The sequence below is a fragment of the Drosophila bipectinata genome, chromosome 3L (assembly GCF_030179905.1).
Source record: "Drosophila bipectinata strain 14024-0381.07 chromosome 3L, DbipHiC1v2, whole genome shotgun sequence".
NCBI lineage: Eukaryota > Metazoa > Arthropoda > Insecta > Diptera > Drosophilidae > Drosophila > Drosophila bipectinata.
The window spans coordinates 3,401,926-3,425,357 of NC_091738.1; the positions used below are offsets into that span (position 1 = coordinate 3,401,926).

The window sequence follows — 23,432 nt, forward strand, 5'->3', positions numbered from 1 at the left end:
TTGGCAAAGAACAGTTACGAGTTACGAGGCATGGGGCATGAGGCATGAGGCATGAGGCATGGGGCACGAGCGAGAGGTGCATAGCCACAGGTGGAAATCGTGTGCTTGTCACAATAATTTCCCAAAGTTAGAGTTCAATGTTCGTCGGTGGCTTTTGTTTGTAGTCCTTGTTTGCCGTTTGCTGCACTTTCACAGTTGCACTCCTGTCACTTTTCGTTGTTTAATTTGATGTCAGCCTTTGGCCAGAACGGCTTCTGGGGTCGTTTGCCCGGCATTCTGGGGAACGCATAATTAGTCGATAGAGATAGCAGCCGAGAAGAGGCATTGAACTTGGCCAAAAAAAAGTTCAAAAAGGATCATTAGAGGGACACAGCACCAAACAGAAGGTTTAATGAACTAGCAAGGAGTTCCATGGCAGAAAAAGGATATTAAGAGTTTCTTACCAAAAGGATGCGGAAATCTTGGTTATCAGCGATGTAATCATCTCAATTAGGCAGCGTTTCCTAGCTAGTCTTCTATATTGTACTGTTTCTTCTGGCTAAGATTCTAGACTACATTCCTTCTGGCCAAGATCCTAGATTATGGTGGTCCTCTTGGGCAAGACTATGTTCTCCTTAGGACCCAGACACACCAAAACGGCTAGAAATCGGACCTTGCCCACCCTTTAAATAAAAAAAGTCAGCACTTTCTTACTCTAATAAGAGGTTTCTATTTTAAAGCTCTAACACTCCTGGCTCTTTTTTTAATGTTTTTTAAAAATATTCTTTTTTACACTAGTTTTTTTACTTATATACATTCTACATTACAAACATTTCTACACTACATTGAAACGTGACCGTTGTGGCGCTAAAAAAATATACAGCATTCCCAGGACACTTAACAAAATTTGAAATCAAATATTTTATTTCTAGATTTTAACGCAGTTTTATTGAGAATCGATTCACAAATTGTTTAAAGTATTCGGCTCAAGAATCGGATGAAAATTGGCCAATATACAGCCATCACTTTGGGCCATATGGGCCTTCCATACAGTTTTTGAAGGGGACACCCCAGAAAAATCAACAAAAAATCGAAAAAATATTTTGCTTCCAGATTTTGATGCAGATTAATGCAAAATCGCTCCACAAATCGTTAAAGGTATCCAATTTGAGAATCCGATAAGTATGGGCCAAGATATAGCTTTCACAGTGGCTCATATTGGCCTAACCTGCATTTTCACAGTTTTTGAAGGGGACACCCCAGAAAAATCAACAAAAAATCGAAAAAATATTTTGCTTCCAGATTTTGATGCAGATTAATGCAGAATCGCTCCACAAATTGTTAAAGGTATCCCAATTGAGAATCGGATGAGTATTGGGCAAGATATAGCTTCCCCAGTGGCTCATATTGGCCTAACCTGCATTTTCACAGTTTTTGAAGGGGACACCCCAGAAAAATCAACAAAAAATCGAAAAAATATTTTGCTTCCAGATTTTGATGCAGATTAATGCAGAATCGCTCCACAAATCGTTAAAGGTATTCCATTTGGGAATCGGATGAGTATTGGCCAAGATATAGCTTCCCCAGTGGCTCATATTGGCCTTCCATGCATTTTCTCAGTTTTTGAAGGGGACACCCCAGAAAAATCAACAAAAAATCGAAAAAATATTTTGCTTCCAGATTTTAATGCAGATTAATGCAGAATTGCTCCACAAATCGTTAAAGGTATCCCAATTGGGAATCGGATGAGTATTGGCCAAGATATAGCTTCCCCACTGGCTCATATTGGCCTTCCATGCATTTTCTCAGTTTTTGAAGGGGACACCCCAGAAAAATCAACAAAAAATCGAAAAAATATTTTGCTTCCAGATTTTAATGCAGATTAATGCAGAATTGCTCCACAAATCGTTAAAGGTATCCCATTTGAGAATCGGATGAGTATTGGCCAAGATATAGCTTCCCCAGTGGCTCATATTGGCCTAACCTGCATTTTCACAGTTTTTGAAGGGGACACCCCAGAAAAATCAACAAAAAATCGAAAAAATATTTTGCTTCCAGATTTTGATGCAGATTAATGCAGAATCGCTCCACAAATCGTTAAAGGTATTCCATTTGGGAATCGGATGAGTATTGGCCAAGATATAGCTTCCCCAGTGGCTCATATTGGCCTAACCTGCATTTTCACAGTTTTTGAAGGGGACACCCCAGAAAAATCAACAAAAAATCGAAAAAATATTTTGCTTCCAGATTTTGATGCAGATTAATGCAGAATCGCTCCACAAATCGTTAAAGGTATCCCATTTGAGAATCGGATGAGTATTGGGCAAGATATAGCTTCCACAGTGGCTCATATGGGCCTTCCATGCATTTTCTCAGTTTTTGGAGGGGACACCCCAGAAAAATCAACAAAAAATCGAAAAAATATTTTGCTTCCAGATTTTGATGCAGATTAATGCAGAATCGCTCCACAAATCGTTAAAGGTATCCCATTTGAGAATCGGATGAGTATTGGGCAAGATATAGCTTCCACAGTGGCTCATATTGGCCTTCCATGCATTTTCTCAGTTTTTGAAGGGGGCACCCCAGAAAAATCAACAAAAAATCGAAAAAATATTTTGCTTCCAGATTTTGATGCAGATTAATGCAGAATCGCTCCACAAATTGTTAAAGGTATCCCAATTGAGAATCGGATGAGTATTGGGCAAGATACAGCTTCCCCAGTGGCTCATATTGGCCTAACCTGCATTTTCACAGTTTTTGAAGGGGACACCCCAGAAAAATCAACAAAAAATCGAAAAAATATTTTGCTTCCAGATTTTGATGCAGATTAAGGCAGAATCGCTCCACAAATTGTTAAAGGTATCCCAATTGAGAATCGGATGAGTATTGGGCAAGATATAGCTTCCCCAGTGGCTCATATTGGCCTAACCTGCATTTTCACAGTTTTTGAAGGGGACACCCCAGAAAAATCAACAAAAAATCGAAAAAATATTTTGCTTCCAGATTTTGATGCAGATTAATGCAGAATCGCTCCACAAATTGTTAAAGGTATCCCAATTGAGAATCGGATGAGTATTGGGCAAGATACAGCTTCCCCAGTGGCTCATATTGGCCTAACCTGCATTTTCACAGTTTTTGAAGGGGACACCCCAGAAAAATCAACAAAAAATCGAAAAAATATTTTGCTTCCAGATTTTGATGCAGATTAAGGCAGAATCGCTCCACAAATTGTTAAAGGTATCCCAATTGGGAATCGGATGAGTATTGGCCAAGATATAGCTTCCCCACTGGCTCATATTGGCCTTCCATGCATTTTCTCAGTTTTTGAAGGGGACACCCCAGAAAAATCAACAAAAAATCGAAAAAATATTTTGCTTCCAGATTTTAATGCAGATTAATGCAGAATTGCTCCACAAATCGTTAAAGGTATCCCATTTGAGAATCGGATGAGTATTGGGCAAGATATAGATTCCACAGTGGCTCATATGGGCCTTCCATGCATTTTCTCAGTTTTTGAAGGGGACACCCCAGAAAAATCAACAAAAAATCGAAAAAATATTTTGCTTCCAGATTTTGATGCAGATTAATGCAGAATCGCTCCACAAATCGTTAAAGGTATTCCATTTGGGAATCGGATGAGTATTGGCCAAGATATAGCTTCCCCAGTGGCTCATATTGGCCTAACCTGCATTTTCACAGTTTTTGAAGGGGACACCCCAGAAAAATCAACAAAAAATCGAAAAAATATTTTGCTTCCAGATTTTGATGCAGATTAATGCAGAATCGCTCCACAAATCGTTAAAGGTATCCCATTTGAGAATCGGATGAGTATTGGGCAAGATATAGCTTCCACAGTGGCTCATATGGGCCTTCCATGCATTTTCTCAGTTTTTGAAGGGGACACCCCAGAAAAATCAACAAAAAATCGAAAAAATATTTTGCTTCCAGATTTTGATGCAGATTAATGCAGAATCGCTCCACAAATCGTTAAAGGTATCCCATTTGAGAATCGGATGAGTATTGGGCAAGATATAGCTTCCACAGTGGCTCATATTGGCCTTCCATGCATTTTCTCAGTTTTTGAAGGGGACACCCCAGAAAAATCAACAAAAAATCGAAAAAATATTTTGCTTCCAGATTTTGATGCAGATTAATGCAGAATCGCTCCACAAATTGTTAAAGGTATCCCAATTGAGAATCGGATGAGTATTGGGCAAGATACAGCTTCCCCAGTGGCTCATATTGGCCTAACCTGCATTTTCACAGTTTTTGAAGGGGACACCCCAGAAAAATCAACAAAAAATCGAAAAAATATTTTGCTTCCAGATTTTGATGCAGATTAAGGCAGAATCGCTCCACAAATTGTTAAAGGTATCCCAATTGAGAATCGGATGAGTATTGGGCAAGATATAGCTTCCCCAGTGGCTCATATTGGCCTAACCTGCATTTTCACAGTTTTTGAAGGGGACACCCCAGAAAAATCAACAAAAAATCGAAAAAATATTTTGCTTCCAGATTTTGATGCAGATTAATGCAGAATCGCTCCACAAATCGTTAAAGGTATTCCATTTGGAAATCGGATGAGTATTGGCCAAGATATAGCTTCCCCAGTGGCTCATATTGGCCTTCCATGCATTTTCTCAGTTTTTGAAGGGGACACCCCAGAAAAATCAACAAAAAATCGAAAAAATATTTTGCTTCCAGATTTTGATGCAGATTAATGCAGAATCGCTCCACAAATCGTTAAAGGTATCCCATTTGAGAATCGGATGAGTATTGGGCAAGATATAGCTTCCACAGTGGCTCATATGGGCCTTCCATGCATTTTCTCAGTTTTTGAAGGGGACACCCCAGAAAAATCAACAAAAAATCGAAAAAATATTTTGCTTCCAGATTTTGCTGCAGATTAATGCAGAATCGCTCCACAAATCGTTAAAGGTATCCCATTTGAGAATCGGATGAGTATTGGGCAAGATATAGCTTCCACAGTGGCTCATATTGGCCTTCCATGCATTTTCTCAGTTTTTGAAGGGGACACCCCAGAAAAATCAACAAAAAATCGAAAAAATATTTTGCTTCCAGATTTTGATGCAGATTAATGCAGAATCGCTCCACAAATCGTTAAAGGTATTCCATTTGGGAATCGGATGAGTATTGGCCAAGATATAGCTTCCCCAGTGGCTCATATTGGCCTTCCATGCATTTTCTCAGTTTTTGAAGGGGACACCCCAGAAAAATCAACAAAAAATCGAAAAAATATTTTGCTTCCAGATTTTAATGCAGATTAATGCAGAATTGCTCCACAAATCGTTAAAGGTATCCCATTTGAGAATCGGATGAGTATTGGGCAAGATATAGATTCCACAGTGGCTCATATGGGCCTTCCATGCATTTTCTCAGTTTTTGAAGGGGACACCCCAGAAAAATCAACAAAAAATCGAAAAAATATTTTGCTTCCAGATTTTGATGCAGATTAATGCAGAATCGCTCCACAAATCGTTAAAGGTATTCCATTTGGGAATCGGATGAGTATTGGCCAAGATATAGCTTCCCCAGTGGCTCATATTGGCCTAACCTGCATTTTCACAGTTTTTGAAGGGGACACCCCAGAAAAATCAACAAAAAATCGAAAAAATATTTTGCTTCCAGATTTTGATGCAGATTAATGCAGAATCGCTCCACAAATCGTGAAAGGTATCCCATTTGAGAATCGGATGAGTATTGGGCAAGATATAGCTTCCACAGTGGCTCATATGGGCCTTCCATGCATTTTCTCAGTTTTTGAAGGGGACACCCCAGAAAAATCAACAAAAAATCGAAAAAATATTTTGCTTCCAGATTTTGATGCAGATTAATGCAGAATCGCTCCACAAATCGTTAAAGGTATCCCATTTGAGAATCGGATGAGTATTGGGCAAGATATAGCTTCCACAGTGGCTCATATTGGCCTTCCATGCATTTTCTCAGTTTTTGAAGGGGACACCCCAGAAAAATCAACAAAAAATCGAAAAAATATTTTGCTTCCAGATTTTGATGCAGATTAATGCAGAATCGCTCCACAAATTGTTAAAGGTATCCCAATTGAGAATCGGATGAGTATTGGGCAAGATATAGCTTCCCCAGTGGCTCATATTGGCCTAACCTGCATTTTCACAGTTTTTGAAGGGGACACCCCAGAAAAATCAACAAAAAATCGAAAAAATATTTTGCTTCCAGATTTTGATGCAGATTAATGCAGAATCGCTCCACAAATCGTTAAAGGTATTCCATTTGGGAATCGGATGAGTATTGGCCAAGATATAGCTTCCCCAGTGGCTCATATTGGCCTAACCTGCATTTTCACAGTTTTTGAAGGGGACACCCCAGAAAAATCAACAAAAAATCGAAAAAATATTTTGCTTCCAGATTTTGATGCAGATTAAGGCAGAATCGCTCCACAAATTGTTAAAGGTATCCCAATTGAGAATCGGATGAGTATTGGGCAAGATATAGCTTCCCCAGTGGCTCATATTGGCCTAACCTGCATTTTCACAGTTTTTGAAGGGGACACCCCAGAAAAATCAACAAAAAATCGAAAAAATATTTTGCTTCCAGATTTTGATGCAGATTAATGCAGAATCGCTCCACAAATCGTTAAAGGTATTCCATTTGGGAATCGGATGAGTATTGGCCAAGATATAGCTTCCCCAGTGGCTCATATTGGCCTTCCATGCATTTTCTCAGTTTTTGAAGGGGACACCCCAGAAAAATCAACAAAAAATCGAAAAAATATTTTGCTTCCAGATTTTGATGCAGATTAATGCAGAATCGCTCCACAAATCGTTAAAGGTATCCCATTTGAGAATCGGATGAGTATTGGGCAAGATATAGCTTCCACAGTGGCTCATATGGGCCTTCCATGCATTTTCTCAGTTTTTGCTGCAGATTAATGCAGAATCGCTCCACAAATCGTTAAAGGTATCCCATTTGAGAATCGGATGAGTATTGGGCAAGATATAGCTTCCACAGTGGCTCATATTGGCCTTCCATGCATTTTCTCAGTTTTTGAAGGGGACACCCCAGAAAAATCAACAAAAAATCGAAAAAATATTTTGCTTCCAGATTTTGATGCAGATTAATGCAGAATCGCTCCACAAATCGTTAAAGGTGAGCCATTTGAGAATCGGATACGTATTGGCCAAGATATAGCTTTTCCAGTGGCTGATATAGGCCTTCCATGCATTTTCACAGTTTTTGAAGGGGACACCCCCAGAAAAATCAACAAAAAATCGAAAATATATTTTGCTTCCAGATTTTGATGCAGATTAATGCAGAATCGCTCCACAAATCGTTAAAGGTATCCCATTTGAGAATCGGATGAGTATTGGGCAAGATATAGCTTCCACAGTGGCTCATATTGGCCTTCCATGCATTTTCTCAGTTTTTGAAGGGGACACCCCAGAAAAATCAACAAAAAATCGAAAAAATATTTTGCTTCCAGATTTTGATGCAGATTAATGCAGAATCGCTCCACAAATCGTTAAAGGTATTCCATTTGGGAATCGGATGAGTATTGGCCAAGATATAGCTTCCCCAGTGGCTCATATTGGCCTTCCATGCATTTTCTCAGTTTTTGAAGGGGACACCCCAGAAAAATCAACAAAAAATCGAAAAAATATTTTGCTTCCAGATTTTAATGCAGATTAATGCAGAATTGCTCCACAAATCGTTAAAGGTATCCCATTTGAGAATCGGATGAGTATTGGGCAAGATATAGATTCCACAGTGGCTCATATGGGCCTTCCATGCATTTTCTCAGTTTTTGAAGGGGACACCCCAGAAAAATCAACAAAAAATCGAAAAAATATTTTGCTTCCAGATTTTGATGCAGATTAATGCAGAATCGCTCCACAAATCGTTAAAGGTATTCCATTTGGGAATCGGATGAGTATTGGCCAAGATATAGCTTCCCCAGTGGCTCATATTGGCCTAACCTGCATTTTCACAGTTTTTGAAGGGGACACCCCAGAAAAATCAACAAAAAATCGAAAAAATATTTTGCTTCCAGATTTTGATGCAGATTAATGCAGAATCGCTCCACAAATCGTGAAAGGTATCCCATTTGAGAATCGGATGAGTATTGGGCAAGATATAGCTTCCACAGTGGCTCATATGGGCCTTCCATGCATTTTCTCAGTTTTTGAAGGGGACACCCCAGAAAAATCAACAAAAAATCGAAAAAATATTTTGCTTCCAGATTTTGATGCAGATTAATGCAGAATCGCTCCACAAATCGTTAAAGGTATCCCATTTGAGAATCGGATGAGTATTGGGCAAGATATAGCTTCCACAGTGGCTCATATTGGCCTTCCATGCATTTTCTCAGTTTTTGAAGGGGACACCCCAGAAAAATCAACAAAAAATCGAAAAAATATTTTGCTTCCAGATTTTGATGCAGATTAATGCAGAATCGCTCCACAAATTGTTAAAGGTATCCCAATTGAGAATCGGATGAGTATTGGGCAAGATATAGCTTCCCCAGTGGCTCATATTGGCCTAACCTGCATTTTCACAGTTTTTGAAGGGGACACCCCAGAAAAATCAACAAAAAATCGAAAAAATATTTTGCTTCCAGATTTTGATGCAGATTAATGCAGAATCGCTCCACAAATCGTTAAAGGTATTCCATTTGGGAATCGGATGAGTATTGGCCAAGATATAGCTTCCCCAGTGGCTCATATTGGCCTAACCTGCATTTTCACAGTTTTTGAAGGGGACACCCCAGAAAAATCAACAAAAAATCGAAAAAATATTTTGCTTCCAGATTTTGATGCAGATTAAGGCAGAATCGCTCCACAAATTGTTAAAGGTATCCCAATTGAGAATCGGATGAGTATTGGGCAAGATATAGCTTCCCCAGTGGCTCATATTGGCCTAACCTGCATTTTCACAGTTTTTGAAGGGGACACCCCAGAAAAATCAACAAAAAATCGAAAAAATATTTTGCTTCCAGATTTTGATGCAGATTAATGCAGAATCGCTCCACAAATCGTTAAAGGTATTCCATTTGGGAATCGGATGAGTATTGGCCAAGATATAGCTTCCCCAGTGGCTCATATTGGCCTTCCATGCATTTTCTCAGTTTTTGAAGGGGACACCCCAGAAAAATCAACAAAAAATCGAAAAAATATTTTGCTTCCAGATTTTGATGCAGATTAATGCAGAATCGCTCCACAAATCGTTAAAGGTATCCCATTTGAGAATCGGATGAGTATTGGGCAAGATATAGCTTCCACAGTGGCTCATATGGGCCTTCCATGCATTTTCTCAGTTTTTGCTGCAGATTAATGCAGAATCGCTCCACAAATCGTTAAAGGTATCCCATTTGAGAATCGGATGAGTATTGGGCAAGATATAGCTTCCACAGTGGCTCATATGGGCCTTCCATGCATTTTCTCAGTTTTTGAAGGGGACACCCCAGAAAAATCAACAAAAAATCGAAAAAATATTTTGCTTCCAGATTTTGCTGCAGATTAATGCAGAATCGCTCCACAAATCGTTAAAGGTATCCCATTTGAGAATCGGATGAGTATTGGCCAAGATATAGCTTCCCCATACATTTTTCAGGGAATCCCTCAGACAAAAAATTTAAAAAATGGTAAGGTTATTATGCAGATTGATTCAGAATCGATCCACAATTTTTAATAGGATCAGAAAATTCGACACAAATTTAATTACATATACTTTGGAGCTTAGGGAAGGCCAATGGGGGGATTGCTATTGCTGTTGCTACTGTCCGCCGAGCTCAGTGTATCGGGAGTGGCTGCCTCCCGAGCTTGGAGGCGGGAAATCTGTGGATCGCGCTTATCCTTGTCTTTGCGCTCTCCCTTCTCACGATCCTTGTCCTTGTTGTGCTTGTGCTTATGTTTGTGCTTGTGCTTCTTTTTGTCCTTCTTCTTTTTCTTTTTAATGGAGCCATCGCCTGGCTTGAACTTGCCATCCTCGTAGCTGCTTTCGTATCTCGTGGACTCGGTCACATCCATGGCCATGGATGCGTTGTCATCCTCGGCAAATATTTCCGTCTTCGTCTTCTTAATTTGCTGGTGACCCTCTGGTCCACCGTCGCCTGCTGGGAGCACATTCAGCTTAGTCTCGCTGTCGAAGGCTTCAACATCCATCGGTTCATCGAGGACTGTGATCTCCTCGCTGCGTTCCAGTTTGATAATCTCATCACCGACTTCGAATGCCTCGGTGGCCGTTCGCTTGATGGTGACCATGGCTGGTTTATGTGGCTCGCTTTCCATGCTAATCCCGTCGGATGCAGACGTTACGGTGGCCTTCGGATCACTGCTATTCTTTTTGAAGCTGGGTGTGCTACTAGTACCAGCGCCGCTGCTATTGTCCTTCATCAGGTCCTTGTAGAAACTCTGATTTTCGTTGGCCTGCAGGCAGTTGGGACGCTTGCTTCCATACAATGCATAATACAAATCCACGATGTCGCAACGCAGCTTGGTGTCGTACGCCAACGTGTTGATGCTCAACCAAAGGCGATCGACCAGGTCGGGCTTGTCCAAGCGACTGCGAGAATCACGAGTGAACGGCGGATTGTCGATCAGGAGTTGAGCTAGTGCATGCCGGGCCGCTGGGTCGGGATCGGTTTCCAGCAGTGTGATTAAATGCTCCAGATCCTCGCTTCGGCCATCTACTTTGACGAAATCCACTAGACACTCCATGGCAGCGATTCGCAGATCCAGAAAAATTCCATACGCCGCATAGCTGCGATAAATATGTGGAAGCGATGGCAAGTGTCCAAACTTTTGCAGTTTTCGAATGACTTTTAAACAGGAAACAGACACCATGTACTTGTACGAGGGCAGATGCTTCTCCATGTTCAGCAAGCGAGTCACTTCGTCGAGCACCAGCCTGAAAGAATGGGTTGGTTAATAGTTCAGAAGCTCTTTTCGGTTGTCTATTGAATAATCATACTTGGCATCTGTGGAAAGACTGTCTGTGGTGATCTGCGTGCCGTGAATGGCCACAGAAACCACAGGCGTTAACGTTTCACCTAGTGCCTCCACCAAGGCGGCTCTGTAGTAAGCATCTGTGTAGTGGTTTCGGGAGTTCTCATTGTACTTGAAGAGATCAAAGAGAAAGCGCATTACTTCCGTCGGGCAGATGCCATGGGAGGTGCGCAGGCCTAAACAAAAAAAAGATTAGTATTTGAAATTAGAGTAGGATTCATGAAACCCACCTGCCATAGCCACAGGTATCGCCTTCTGCAGAAAATAAAGCTGAAAGTTGGAAAAGTTGTTCAGCTTAATGATGTGCGGAGCACTAAAGGAGCCAAAAAACTTCCTAAATATGTTGAGCATAGCTGGTGGTCCGCTCCACGAGGCCACCATTTGGTTGGCCACTTTGGTTAGGCTGTGGGCCGCCTCGCAACGCACTTTGTAAAAGCACCGGTCGCTCTCAATCGTGTCGGTTAGGGCCAATCGAGTGGCGTTTGTTGGATACTTTTGCAGAGCCTGTATGGCCTGGAATTGGGCCGTTACATCCTTTTCGTGCCGGAGCTGGTACTGCCATTGAAAATCTGGCTGCTCAATAATGAGATCCCGCATCAGAATCATTTCAGGGTCCAGGCGAATCCAAAGTACAGGTGAATCGCTATAAAATAAGTTAAATGATGAAAAGTTCTAATAAAGTATCGAACAACTTACTCCATAGCCGAGAGATCCATGTCCACTTCCTCGCCTGTGCAGAGGGGAATCTTTTTCTTTTTGTTTCGCCTGCTCTTCGAATGGCAGGTGATGTCTGCCTTCACCAGGGTGTTTTCAATTTGCAAGGTGTGCTTGAAGGTACCGTCCAACTCCTGTAGCTGGACCAGCAACGGCCCATTGTACTTCCTCACTCCCCGCTGATTGACAAAGTCCTGGCGTATTTCCAGTTCGATGGTGTTCCTCTTGCGGTTGAACACCGATGTGAGGGAGAACTTGGCATGCCCGCCAGTTCGCACCCACTGATCCATAAACACAGACATGTCCTTGCCAGTTACGGTGAAAATTGCCTTTATGAATATGTTCGTGGATATCAAAAGCTGCGACCAGAGACCAGCACCAATCTTTGTGGACGCCGCATTGGTGGCTAAAGCCAATTGCTTATTGAACACCTGGATAAGAAGCTCCTGCCCGATGCGGTGCTCCAACATCCGGATGACCAAGTGCGCCTTCCTTCTCATGGCCTCCACATATTTGGGAGAGACGGTGTGCAAACTTTTAATGGGAAAGTAGTGGACGATCTCCTGTTGCTTGCTAGCAGCTGCTGCTGGATTGGTACTCGAAACAGGCAGGGGGGCTGGCGGCTGGCTGCAGTCGAGGATTATTCCACCGTACTGCTCCTCGTAGCGCACAACCCGGGCCAATTCACTCTGAACCCATGCGCGGTACTCGTTGTTGCCGAAACACTTGCGGGAATACAACCCGCAAAGGTACTCGGCGATTCCCTTGGCCAGCCAGGTGTCCGACCAGTGATGGGAGGTAATGAAGCAACCAAAGAACTGCTCCGCTACGGCGCGCGACATAAATGTTCGAGATACATACGTCTGGTCTATGATGGCTATGGAGTGCAGGAGATTCACCGAAGCAATACTCATGGTGGCATAGGCACTTATGTCCGTGTCCAGTTCATCTACAAACACCTGTTTGTAGCAGGAGAACGGATAACGGGTTGAGAGCGTCTCCTCGAAGAACTCAAACGCTTCATGCAGATATCTGACGGTGTTCTTCAGGAGCGGCAGCATTCCAGGGAGGCAAAAGTGAGTCACCTCGTGCATGTGCGGATCTACATAGATTTCGAAGGGCCCCACAGCCAGGGCAATGTTCGGAGCACAAACTGGAGTGGTGACCGTGTAGTGAAACGTTTTCTTTCTTAGATCGGGGGTCATCACAACCTCCACTAGCTCTCCACACGAAACTGCAGTCAGGTTCTTGTCCACCGTGAACTCCAAGCGCCACGTACACGGATCTGCAAAGCTGTCAACGCAGGGAAACCACAATCTGGTTGAGTTTTCGTAGCAATTCGTAAACATATGCGAACAGTTCTGCTGCGTTTCCTCGTCCATGGACGATGGCGGAATCACAAAGTGTACACCGCTTTTGGGTGTCTCCAGCGAGAACTCGATGCGAACACGCAGGCCTTGACCCTCCTGGATCATGGAATAACCCTCGGGCGGCACAATGATTAGAAGTTCTCCATTATTTGCATCTGGGTCGGTGAGCTGGGCAGCAGTAAGATGCTGCTTTGAGTAGGTCTCCAGCGAACGGCTCTTCGGTTCCTTGTGCGAGATATCCTGGAAGGGATCGAAATAGACGAACTCCGCCTGGCAGACATCATTGAGAACGACGGTATAAATTCGAAGCTGCTTTGCATTCAAGCGGATGAGTCGCAGGCCTTCACTATTCGGCACAATCGTAAGCTCTACCACTCCCTAAAAATGAAAAATTGTAATGGGAATGCCTTCCAAATAGGTATATTTGTGTTTAGTCCTTACAATAATGCTTTTTCTCTCAAAACTAATTCCGGTGAGGCTAACAACCTGATGCGCCGTACTGTTTGAAAAGGAGGGACATTATTTTATGATAATACGAAAATAGGTGTAATACTTATAATTTGAATGGACGCAGTGGTAGGTCCGGCACCTCAGGTTGGGCTTCCATCGTGAATTTCCCGTCTTTTAATTAATTTTATTTAGGTTTTCGTTTGTTATCATAAAAGAAAACAATCAATTCTTCTTCTTTTTATTTCTCCTAGAAGTAATGTCCTAAAAAATACCAAAAATGGAGTTTTGCTTGATTTGGCAACCCTATTCAGTTTATTCAGCCCTGAATTTCATGTTTAACCCTCTGTATGATCTTTGAGTTTATTTTTTAACATATATAAAAAACCAATTATTAAAAAAAAGTTCTGGTAAAAAATCTCCAGTCGTGTAACGAAAATTTTAGAATTTAAAAATACCTAATTTCCCTCAAAAAATTGTACATCTAATCGAAAAAATTATTTTTGATCAGATTTTCCAGGTTCCAAAGCAGTTTAGTGGAGAATCGATCCGAAAAATAATAAAGGTACCCCGCTTCGGCCATGATTAGCTCCCGCAGTAGCTTATATTGGCCCTCCAATATATGAAGCGCATTTTTCACAGTTTTTGAAGATAATATCCTAGAAATTCAACAAAAAACCGAATAAATTGGCTTTTCGACATAAAAACTAAGAATTAATCTAAGATCTATCGATTTTAGATCTATCGATCTTTGATTTGAAACAAATTTATGGAGGATGAATTAAAAACCACAATTGTCATTGTTATTAATTAGATTTATTTCAAAATAATTTAATCAGGCTAAGCGGTATATACAGATAAAAACTTGGGTCTCCCCATACAAGAACCGGGGACGAACCGGGTTTCAGGTTATTAGTAGTCCTTTAAAAAGTTAAAATAAAGTGGTCTCTTCATGATATACAAATATTTATATGGAACACTTAAAAATGGAATACTGATCTAATGTTAAGTTATTTGCACAGCATTAGGATAGGTCAGACTCGTTCGACTTAAGGTTTAGTCTCTGAAGGCAATTGAAGACCATTTCCGTGTTGTGGAGTACGGGGATTCCCATGGTTCCTTTGTAAGGACTTTCTTGAGCTTCGTAACCTGATTTATTGGCAGCTTCCTATTTGTTGTTTAAAGCAGTCACACGAGATCGACTTGCCCAAACGCATTCAGCTAAGTACCTTTCCGCGTCATTATTTTAGAATTATTCCCTATTTTTTTGTCCCTGTAGGCTTTCAATTTTCGTTATCCATATTCCTGTAGACCAATACCCTGATCTTGATACTACTCGAAGGCACTTCAATCAGTCACAGCCACAGTACTCTCCGTGACCTCCTCCTTTTTGTCGTCCGAAAGCCACAACGGACACATGCCCAAAAGGCAGCCGACAGTAATGCCTATCACGCGACCATAACTGGCGGATCTTTTGCTGGACTTCAGCTCGAACTGGGCGGGCGTTAGCTTAGGCGGTTTCAGGCCTAAAATTTCACATCCGCTCTCCACATAGGTGGCGGTCATTATTCCTATCACATCACTGATGGTGTTGCCCAGACCGGCGGCTGCCATTGTGGACAAAACAACAAAGTGGCCCAAATAGAATTCGATGGATTCTCCTGCCATTATCATGATGAAGTTGTCGAGGAATCCGAACGCAACAAAGGGTACAGCATTAACAAAAAATATGCTGCACAATTGTCCAACTGTAGGGGAGGGTGCAGTTTCCAACAGTTTTTTCCGCAGCCAATCGTCTGGGATGGCACAAAAGGTCCCGGAAGTATCCACCTGACCCAATGTGGGCTTGTTCGAGAGTCGTCCAAATCGAGTACGCCAACTGCCCACGGCTAGCTGGCTTTCGAAATTTTTCTTCTCCTTGTCGGAGTCCAATTTTCCCAAGGCACCACGCAGATTCTTCAGCTCCTCATCGTCCAGGTTTCCCAGCAGTTCCGTGGCCCGTTCCGAACTGAGGTGAGTGCTGACTTCGGAGTAGTTTCGGCATGTGAAGGCACTGGAGCTAAGCCGCAGGCGCATATCAGATCGGGTGGTGAAGCTAGTGGCACTAAAATCGAAAATAAACAATTGAAATGAAGAGGTTTTCAGGGAAATCCTAGTTTTCAAGACTCACCCTCTATCAACGCCGGCCACATAGCCCAGAGGAGCTGGACCTCCTAGGAAACGCCCCAGTACCCCGAGCCATTGTCTTCGCATGGTGGGGAATCGAATAAAATTAATTAACTATTACACAATTATGGCACTTTAATTGATCGGAGCAGCGCTCTGACTTTTGTAAAAATAAACAAGAATTTGCCACGCAATTTGCTCTTATACGTGAAGTGATCTAATAGCGCTGTTTCAGTGTTGGAAACATGTCCAAATACGTGTTTTTAATGAGCTTTAACATTGGGTTGACATTTTCCGACTGTTATTTAATGTTTTATTGAAAAAACATATATTTTTTTAAATATTTTCTCCCAAATTTTAAAAAATTATGAATTTTTATAAATTTATATCGATTTTAGTGTGACCGTGCTTAGTAACGCCTACTAGTCGGTGATAAATATTTCGTGTTTTGGTCACACTGCAGGGTTGGCTTGGCGACGCAGTTTTCAATTTTCAAACTCCAGCGGCAAATTCAACGAGTTTTGTGTGAAAATATCATTTTTTTTTTGACAAAGCAATGAGAACCGAGATGCAAGGCCTTTTCAGCGACCCGGCTTTGGAACGCCACTTCACGGGACACTCGGGTGGTATCACACAACTTCGCTTCAGCCCGGACGGGAGTCAGATAGCGACATCTTCAATGGACTCATCCGTGATTCTTTGGAACCTGAAGCAGGCGGCACGCTGCATTCGCTTCGGATCGCACTCCGGTACGGTGAACGGTGTGGCCTGGTCCCCAAAGGGTAACCTAATAGCCTCTGCTGGTCATGACCGAACAGTGAAGATATGGGAGCCCAAGGTTCGCGGCGTCTCCGGTGAGTTTGTGGCGCACAGCAAGTCAGTGCGAAGCGTGGATTTCGATCCGACAGGACACCAGCTGCTGACCGCTTCCGACGATAAGAGCGTCAAGCTGTGGCGCGTGGCCAGGCGTCAGTTCATCGCCTCCTTCACCCAGCAATGCAACTGGGTGCGTTCGGCAAAGTTCAGTCCCAACGGAAAGCTGGTGGCCACTGTGAGCGACGACAAATCGCTCCGCATCTACGACGTGGGAAGCGGCGAGTGCGTCCGCACATTCACAGAGGAGAGGGCCGCGCCCCGCCAAGTTGCCTGGCACCCGTGGGGCAATATGGTGGCCGTGGCCCTCGGCTGTAACCGCATTAAAATCTTTGACGTGAGCGCCAGCCAGCTGCTTCAGCTGTACGTGGTTCACTCGGCGCCTGTGAACGATGTGGCCTTCCATCCGGGCGGACATTTTCTGCTGTCGGGCAGCGATGACCACACCATCCGGATCCTGGATTTGCTAGAGGGGCGACCAATTTATACGCTTACCGGACACACTGACGCAGTAAATGCGGTGGCTTTTACAAAGGATGGAGAACAATTTGCCACAGCTGGAAACGATAAACAGGTAGGTTTCAACTTGTAGCTTTTGGGCCACTTAATATGAGAGGTTATTATAATTATTATTTAATCCTGCAGCTACTGGTTTGGCAGTCCAACTTGCACACCTACGACGCATCCCAATTCGAGACCAAGTCTGCCTTGGCATCATCGGGCTGCGACACCAGTGCCGCATCTTCCACCAAGCAGAGCAATGCTAGCGACGCAAAGTCCAACGACCTGAGCATCCGCATCGATCCACGCCAGTCTCTGGCCTACCAGGCCTTGGATGAGGATTTCCAGGTGCTTGACAGCCGACACTTGACACCGTCCCCCCAGGACCTGGACCTCAATCCCCGAAGCGCCAGTCCGCGCCTTTTTTAAACAAAACAAAAAAATACCTGAGTAGCCTTGCCGCACATAACCTGATGAACCTCCCACAGGTGGTGGACGTGTCCCTCGAATCCGCCTCGGAGTCCGCCTGCTCGTGCGAGGCCCAACTGGAGGAGATGAATGAGATGCTGAAGTTGCTAGACGAGCGAGTGCGGCGTTTGGAGGGCATTTACACTTTGTAATAGTTAAGCGCCTTTTAGACATTCTTTCTTACTATAAATATAATTTATGACATACGAATACGAACAAATTTTGAATTTTCCGCCAAGGTGTTGTAAAAGAACCATTTTAAAGAAGTTGGCAAAATTTAAGGGTTGTAAAATACCAAAAAATCGGCGATAGTTTTTAGCCGATAGACATAGGAAACCTTATACGCCGGCACTGCCATCTCTAAGCTGCGCATACAATAAAATAAACAAATGCCAGCGGTGAAAGTGCCCGCTGGAGGGCATTAAACAACTGATTGCATTCCCAGACGGAGAATTACAATGCGAGACTGGATGCCCATACTCTTCTGCGGGCTCTCCGTGCCCCTCTCGCTCTTCATGTGGCTGGGAAACGTGGCGTTATCGAAGTTCTGGAGCGGCGAGTTCGAAGGTGAGATCAAAATCCAATTAACGCCCAGGTGCATTCAAGCTAAAGGTTATCTAACTGCCCCACAGAGTCAAGGGTGATCTCGCCGGCGCGCTGGCTCTTCTCCATACTTTCCCCCCTGGCCCTGATGACCGTGGCGTTGAAGAGAGGCTCCGTAAACCGATCCGGTGCAGCTCTTGGCATTTTGGTGGCTTTTATCCTGTCTGTGGCCAGTCACCCGTTCTTCGCCAGCCTGGTTGTCTTCTTCTTCAGCTCCTCCCGTGCCACCAAGTTCCGGTCGAACATGAAGCGCCGCTTTGAAAGTGACTTTCGGGAAGGCGAAGGCCAACGTAACTGGGTCCAGGTGCTGTGCAACGGTGGCATGGCCGCCCAACTGGCACTCCTTTACCTCCTCGACTGTGGCAGTGGTGAGAGGGCGATCGACTTTGCCCGGGAGTACCGATCCAGTTGGCTGGGCGTGGGCGTGCTGAGCGCATTTGCCTGCTGCAACGGAGACACCTGGTCCAGCGAGCTGGGAAGTGTGCTCTCTCGGCGAGATCCCGTGTCTATAATTACCTGGCGGAGAGTGCCACGCGGAACCAACGGGGGCGTCTCGTTGCCCGGGATCGTGGTCAGCCTGCTGGGCGGATTACTGGTTGGCTTCGGTTACTTTGTCACTGTGCGCTACACTGTAGAGTCAAAGATGCTACTGGTGAGCCCGCCCCAATGGCCCATTATCCTGTTTGGCGGCATTGCCGGGCTCTTTGGATCGCTCCTCGATTCGGTTTTGGGCGGCCTGTTACAGTTTTCGGGCATCAATGCCGACGGAAAGATTGTAGATGCTCCTGGAAAAGGCGTGCGACACGTAAGCGGACTACGCATTCTGGACAACCACAGCGTTAATCTAATATCCAGCATAGTCACTGGCGTCACCATACCCCTTTTAGCCCAGAAATTCTGGCCTGTGCGCTAAAGCTCGTTGCCTGTTATGCTCTAGGATTAGGAGTACATATATATATTTTTGTAAAGCTTCCATAACGCCAAGCGAACTAACATACTAAAAGACTCGAAACGAACATATATTATGGCACAGATTGGCTGGGAATGCTACAACTCATATCGATACATAAAAGCCTCAACGACTGTCCATTTAATTTATAGATTTAGAATTCCATTAAATAACCCACATGTTGACATCATACATACGTTGTTAAAACTACTTTATAATTATTCGAAAGATGAAAAATTTCTACTTCAAGAAAAGTAGAATTTCAAATAGCGGTGCAGACGATGCTTTAATTTTTCCAAGAATAATAAACTAAATATCGACTCTAATAATAATTTTCAAGGTCGAAAGTTTTCACAAATGTAATATTGTTGAATAAACATCGATATTTGGTTTCATTTCCTAGAAATTTTCAAAAAAAATCACAAAATTCTGAAAGAAAAATTCAAAAATTAAAAACAGGTTTATACCTCGCAGAAATTAACACAAATATTTTATTTAAATATATTATTTATTCCTTTTGCAATTTATTAGCTCTCTTTAGCTTTTGAAGTTCAAGATTTCTTAAAATGTTATTGGATAGAGCCCGAAGTGCCTCGTTTGAGGGATTAGGAACTGCACCTGGAGCAGTTGGCTTGGCAAATCCGATGGAGAACTTGATCATGAGGTCGCCAATGGGCGAGTTGACAAACTGGGAGCCCGTGGAAATGGTCTTGAAGATGATGCGCCGCTTGTGCTGGTACACCTGAGGATCACTGGGAAGGCTGTTAGGCTTGGAAGTTGTGGTGGTCTTCGGGCGGTGGGTGGTGGTGGTACTGCTAGTTATTGGTGACTCGGTGGTGCTGGTTTGATTCAACGGAGCTGCAGTAGTCCTGGATGAAACGGAGGACTTTGGCCTCGAGGTTCTGGGATGAGACGTGGTTCGTCTTTTGTTGGGCCTACGAGTGGTACTGATGGGTTTGTTCAGCTGTGGTGCCTGGTAGCCGGATTCTGGCTGATCCTCCTCCTCAGAAGCAGGCACTGCGTCTGGTTTCTCAGGGTCATCCGGATATCCCTGGTCTGTTTGATCCTCCTCGTCGTCGTAATCGTCCTGCAGATCGTTATCCTCCCGATTTCCTCCAGAAAATAGGGGTGCTTGGTGGGGTGGCTGCTGCTGATCGCGACGCTCCTGTTTTTCGCGTTGCTCATAGATTGGATCATTGGGACTTGTGGAGGCCAGGACCTGCTCCATTTGCTTCTGAAGAATCTCGTAGAGCGGGGCATTCTGCTCATCGTCCACCACTTCCACCGGCTCGCTGGGAACAAACTGGTTATTCACATAAGCACTGCGTCCATCCAGGTCGTCCTCTACGTCCAGGACATCGTCCTTGCGAGATCGGGATTCTGTCTGCAGCTGTTCGGGAGGAGGATGTGTTACTTCATCCGCTACTTCCGCAGGAGCAGCTTGAATGGCTAGCAAGCCTGAAAAAAGAATTCTTTAAGAAATCGCTTTAATTTGAAGGATTCTGTAACTCACCTGCACTTAGTAAGATCAATAGCTGAAGCTTTAAGAACCACATGTCTGCACTTCTGGATCCCTTTGCAGTTGGGTCACTTCTGTGATTTACTGACACACATCTTGCAGCTTTTATAGGCAGCTGGCGGCAACCTGTTGCACTGTCCATCCATCCCACGCCCACTTAGTTTTTGGGTTTAGTGCTCTGGCCTCCGGATGATGGCCCTTCCAAGCTTTGATATCGCTGTCAATCAGTTTATAGAACTTGTTTCAAAGTTCAATGCACCTAACAGAAGCTGCATCAGCCTAAGACTCGTAAAAGTCCAAAGGGAGACGATGATCATGGGCTTGGAAAAACTTAAGAAGTAGTATATTTTAATTGCAAGAAATGGGTTTATTTTAAATTTGTTTTATGGAGGATATAATACCCTTAACACTGTTGGAAATCCGGTATAGTTCTATGGCAGTATTTTCTTAAAATAAGATGTAAGCCAGTTAACTTAAGAGATCCTTTAGTAAGGCTAAAGGTTTATAAAACTCTAAAAGTAATATTGCAAATTTTTATAAGATTAGAAGAAAAAATAAAATATTTCTAGAAATCTTTTTATGATGATCTTGATTATTTTTAAAGTCAATAAAAACAAATTCTGCTTGCCTTTATTTGCAGAAAAAATAAAGCTGCTTTCTCCGAAAAACAACTACCCTGAGAAAGCATTATGCATGACGCACAAATCATAACAGTCTATCTAAAAAATAACCCATTAAATTGAAGATTATTTTAGTTACCCCCAAAACAAGCATTGTTAAATTTTAAGTTTTTTATTTAAATAAATTAAAATAAATACATTTTCTTAGATGAGATCTTATTTCTAGTTTATGCCACCGTGTACTTGAGCCTGTCGTCCTCTTTGGCCTTGGGTGGGGCCTGCACTTTCGGGGGAATAGCCTCGACCATGGCAATGGCAATGGGTTTGTGGCTGGGCACTTCCTTCATGGGCATGGGAGGCAGGGCAATGGGCTCGTGCTTTTTCTCTACCATGGCAGGAACAGCAACTGGAGCAGCAATTGGAGTTGGTACTGCAACTGCCACTGGCACGTTCGAAGGAGCTTCGACGGGCTTATGATTCTGCAACAAAGGCAGAGTCGGGAGCTCATCCTTCAATGGCTTGTCACCCTTTTCATCCTCCTTCTCCTCGCTGCTTTCGCTGCTGTCCTTCTCCTTCTTCTTTTTCTCGGCCTTCTCGCGCTTCTTTTGCTCCTTCTCCAGCTTCTCCTTCTCCTCCTCGGCCCGGCGCTGCTCCTCCAGCAGTTTCTGTTGCTCCACCAGGGCAAGGTCTCGGAAATAGGGGGACGCCCGGAACTTCTTGTCAGCATAGGCGGTCTCCGTGGGGTACTTGGCCTGGCACTCGGCGTAGGGCAACTCCGTCCAGAGGCCGTGGGATCGGCACTTGGCCACGTTCAGCTTGCACTGGCTGTAGAAAACGGCCACCTCGGAATTGGTCTTGCCGCAAATGGGCTCGTACAGGTCCTCGCAGTCGTCGTCGCAGAGGTATCCCTCGCTCAGGGACTGAGCGGCGCTGTTAATGGCCGCGGAGTTGGAGGTAAGACACTGCTTCTGGTCGGAGGACTCACAGCTGAACCAGGCGATGGGAATGGCCAGATACGGAGGACTCAGACGCTTTCGGCCCTGGGCCTCCTCGGATGGCGCATAAGTGCGCTTCACATAGTAGCCGTGCTCCTCCGTGGACACTTGACTATTGGCAGCCAGATCCGTGGAAGTAGACCACTTGGTCTTGGTCTTAGTCTTGTGGGGATCGGATTTCTCATGGTCGTGGTGGTGGTGGTCGGAGCCCTTGTGCTTGCGGCGCTTGGCCTCGGCGGGAGCTGCTCCCAAAAGCAGGAAAGCAGCCACTGGAAAAAGGTAAAACCAGAAGGTATAATAGGATATAGGCTCTGATCCCTGATTTGACCTGATTTAGATGCCTTACCTACGATACAGATAGCTGGGTATGGTCTCATATTGCTTCGGTCAGCTGCTGGTTTCCAAAACAACTGATCACATCTTGTAGCAGGCACCGACTTAAGTACCAGTCTTCTCCTCTCGACGGGGAATTCTTTTCGCTCTTACCGGTTTTCTTGATACTGCAACTCTCTTCTTGGCCAGCCCGGTTCTTCTCCGGGTTTGTTTACACTTCGCGCAGCTTCGAGATGTCTATTCCCCTCGGATTCCCCCGAAACGAAAGTACGCAAAGTTTTGGTATCATATTGGTGAAATTTTATGCAAACTCATGTGGTGTGGGCCTGCCCTTTCCGACTGTCCACTCACACTTGAAATGGCCATCTAGAATTTCTCGGACATGGAACTGGTTGTGTGTTTAACACCTTTGGTGCCCTCCATTCGAGGCCCAATCCCACTCCCAGTCGCCCAAGCTTGACAGTCTCTCCAGCGATCCGGTTCTCTGAAATTGGGTCAATCTGGAAAGGTTCGGTGATCTGGTTGTTATTTTACGAGGTTCTTCTGCTGGCCATCGCTTTCAGGAAATCCGCGTCCAATTAAGTGTTCTCTTCTGACGATATACGATGCTGATGATCTTTGATCTGCTACAGTCTTCAAAAACTTCCATCAATTGTAATTGTGGTTTTTATTGAAGAGTCGTGGATTGAGTCTTCTTTCTAGATGATCCTAACCGCAGAGTTTCGAAGTTTTGTCTATAAGGTTAGGGGTACCATCTTTTGAAATCCATCCATAATTGCATTTATTATTACCACCGTGGATTTGATGAATCATCTTCCTCGTTATCACTTCTTGTTGACTTTAAAACGTAGTTCCATGGAAAAGTTTTCAAATTTCCCATTAGCATTAGAAAGTT

General features: G+C 43.8%; 6 protein-coding genes across 6 annotated transcripts; 2 read left to right on the top strand and 4 right to left on the bottom strand.

Annotated features, from left to right (window-relative positions):
• Positions 1–9,656: 9,656 nt before the first annotated feature.
• Taf2 (TATA-box binding protein associated factor 2) lies at positions 9,657–13,766 on the bottom strand. Its single transcript, XM_017245081.3, has 6 exons — positions 13,621–13,766; positions 13,505–13,559; positions 11,676–13,441; positions 11,210–11,622; positions 10,945–11,155; positions 9,657–10,881 (listed from the first exon to the last, which is right to left on the bottom strand). Exons 1-6 carry the CDS (start codon positions 13,668–13,670, stop codon positions 9,711–9,713), a joined length of 3,666 nt encoding a protein of 1,221 aa, XP_017100570.2. The 5' UTR covers positions 13,671–13,766; the 3' UTR covers positions 9,657–9,710.
• A 538-nt stretch (positions 13,767–14,304) lies between these two features.
• LOC108127752 (transmembrane protein 65-like) lies at positions 14,305–16,059 on the bottom strand. Its single transcript, XM_017245022.3, has 2 exons — positions 15,681–16,059; positions 14,305–15,614 (listed from the first exon to the last, which is right to left on the bottom strand). The coding sequence occupies exons 1-2, from the start codon at positions 15,761–15,763 to the stop codon at positions 14,858–14,860; spliced, it is 840 nt and encodes a 279-aa protein (XP_017100511.2). The 5' UTR covers positions 15,764–16,059; the 3' UTR covers positions 14,305–14,857.
• Positions 16,060–16,123: 64 nt separating this feature from the next.
• On the top strand, positions 16,124–17,730 carry Poc1 (Proteome of centrioles 1). Its single transcript, XM_017245023.3, has 3 exons — positions 16,124–17,123; positions 17,195–17,398; positions 17,539–17,730. Exons 1-3 carry the CDS (start codon positions 16,233–16,235, stop codon positions 17,668–17,670), a joined length of 1,227 nt encoding a protein of 408 aa, XP_017100512.2. The 5' UTR covers positions 16,124–16,232; the 3' UTR covers positions 17,671–17,730.
• Positions 17,731–17,860: 130 nt separating this feature from the next.
• On the top strand, positions 17,861–19,262 carry LOC108127751 (transmembrane protein 19). Its single transcript, XM_017245021.3, has 2 exons — positions 17,861–18,085; positions 18,151–19,262. Exons 1-2 carry the CDS (start codon positions 17,977–17,979, stop codon positions 19,032–19,034), a joined length of 993 nt encoding a protein of 330 aa, XP_017100510.2. The 5' UTR covers positions 17,861–17,976; the 3' UTR covers positions 19,035–19,262.
• A 316-nt stretch (positions 19,263–19,578) lies between these two features.
• Positions 19,579–20,626, bottom strand: LOC108127750 (submandibular gland secretory Glx-rich protein CA). Its single transcript, XM_017245020.2, has 2 exons — positions 20,584–20,626; positions 19,579–20,528 (listed from the first exon to the last, which is right to left on the bottom strand). Exons 1-2 carry the CDS (start codon positions 20,624–20,626, stop codon positions 19,579–19,581), a joined length of 993 nt encoding a protein of 330 aa, XP_017100509.2.
• A 736-nt stretch (positions 20,627–21,362) lies between these two features.
• On the bottom strand, positions 21,363–22,653 carry ImpL1 (Ecdysone-inducible gene L1). Its single transcript, XM_017244698.3, has 2 exons — positions 22,551–22,653; positions 21,363–22,473 (listed from the first exon to the last, which is right to left on the bottom strand). The coding sequence occupies exons 1-2, from the start codon at positions 22,579–22,581 to the stop codon at positions 21,437–21,439; spliced, it is 1,068 nt and encodes a 355-aa protein (XP_017100187.2). The 5' UTR covers positions 22,582–22,653; the 3' UTR covers positions 21,363–21,436.
• Between the last annotated feature and the right edge of the window lie 779 nt (positions 22,654–23,432).

Coding starts and splice junctions, on each gene's coding strand:
- Taf2 (XM_017245081.3), bottom strand. CDS start 13,670: ATGGAAGCCCAACCTGAGGTGCCGGACCTACCACTGCGTCCATTCAAA. Junction 11,623..11,675: donor ATGGATCTCTCGGCTATGGA/GTAAGTTGTTCG, acceptor CTTATTTTATAG/CGATTCACCTGTACTTTGGA. Junction 11,156..11,209: donor GATACCTGTGGCTATGGCAG/GTGGGTTTCATG, acceptor TTTTTTGTTTAG/GCCTGCGCACCTCCCATGGC.
- LOC108127752 (XM_017245022.3), bottom strand. CDS start 15,763: ATGCGAAGACAATGGCTCGGGGTACTGGGGCGTTTCCTAGGAGGTCCA. Junction 15,615..15,680: donor GTGGCCGGCGTTGATAGAGG/GTGAGTCTTGAA, acceptor TTTCGATTTTAG/TGCCACTAGCTTCACCACCC.
- Poc1 (XM_017245023.3), top strand. CDS start 16,233: ATGAGAACCGAGATGCAAGGCCTTTTCAGCGACCCGGCTTTGGAACGC. Junction 17,124..17,194: donor CAGCTGGAAACGATAAACAG/GTAGGTTTCAAC, acceptor TTAATCCTGCAG/CTACTGGTTTGGCAGTCCAA. Junction 17,399..17,538: donor CCTTGGATGAGGATTTCCAG/GTGCTTGACAGC, acceptor AACCTCCCACAG/GTGGTGGACGTGTCCCTCGA.
- LOC108127751 (XM_017245021.3), top strand. CDS start 17,977: ATGCGAGACTGGATGCCCATACTCTTCTGCGGGCTCTCCGTGCCCCTC. Junction 18,086..18,150: donor CTGGAGCGGCGAGTTCGAAG/GTGAGATCAAAA, acceptor ACTGCCCCACAG/AGTCAAGGGTGATCTCGCCG.
- LOC108127750 (XM_017245020.2), bottom strand. CDS start 20,626: ATGTGGTTCTTAAAGCTTCAGCTATTGATCTTACTAAGTGCAG. Junction 20,529..20,583: donor ATTGATCTTACTAAGTGCAG/GTGAGTTACAGA, acceptor TTCTTTTTTCAG/GCTTGCTAGCCATTCAAGCT.
- ImpL1 (XM_017244698.3), bottom strand. CDS start 22,581: ATGAGACCATACCCAGCTATCTGTATCGTAG. Junction 22,474..22,550: donor CCCAGCTATCTGTATCGTAG/GTAAGGCATCTA, acceptor ACCTTTTTCCAG/TGGCTGCTTTCCTGCTTTTG.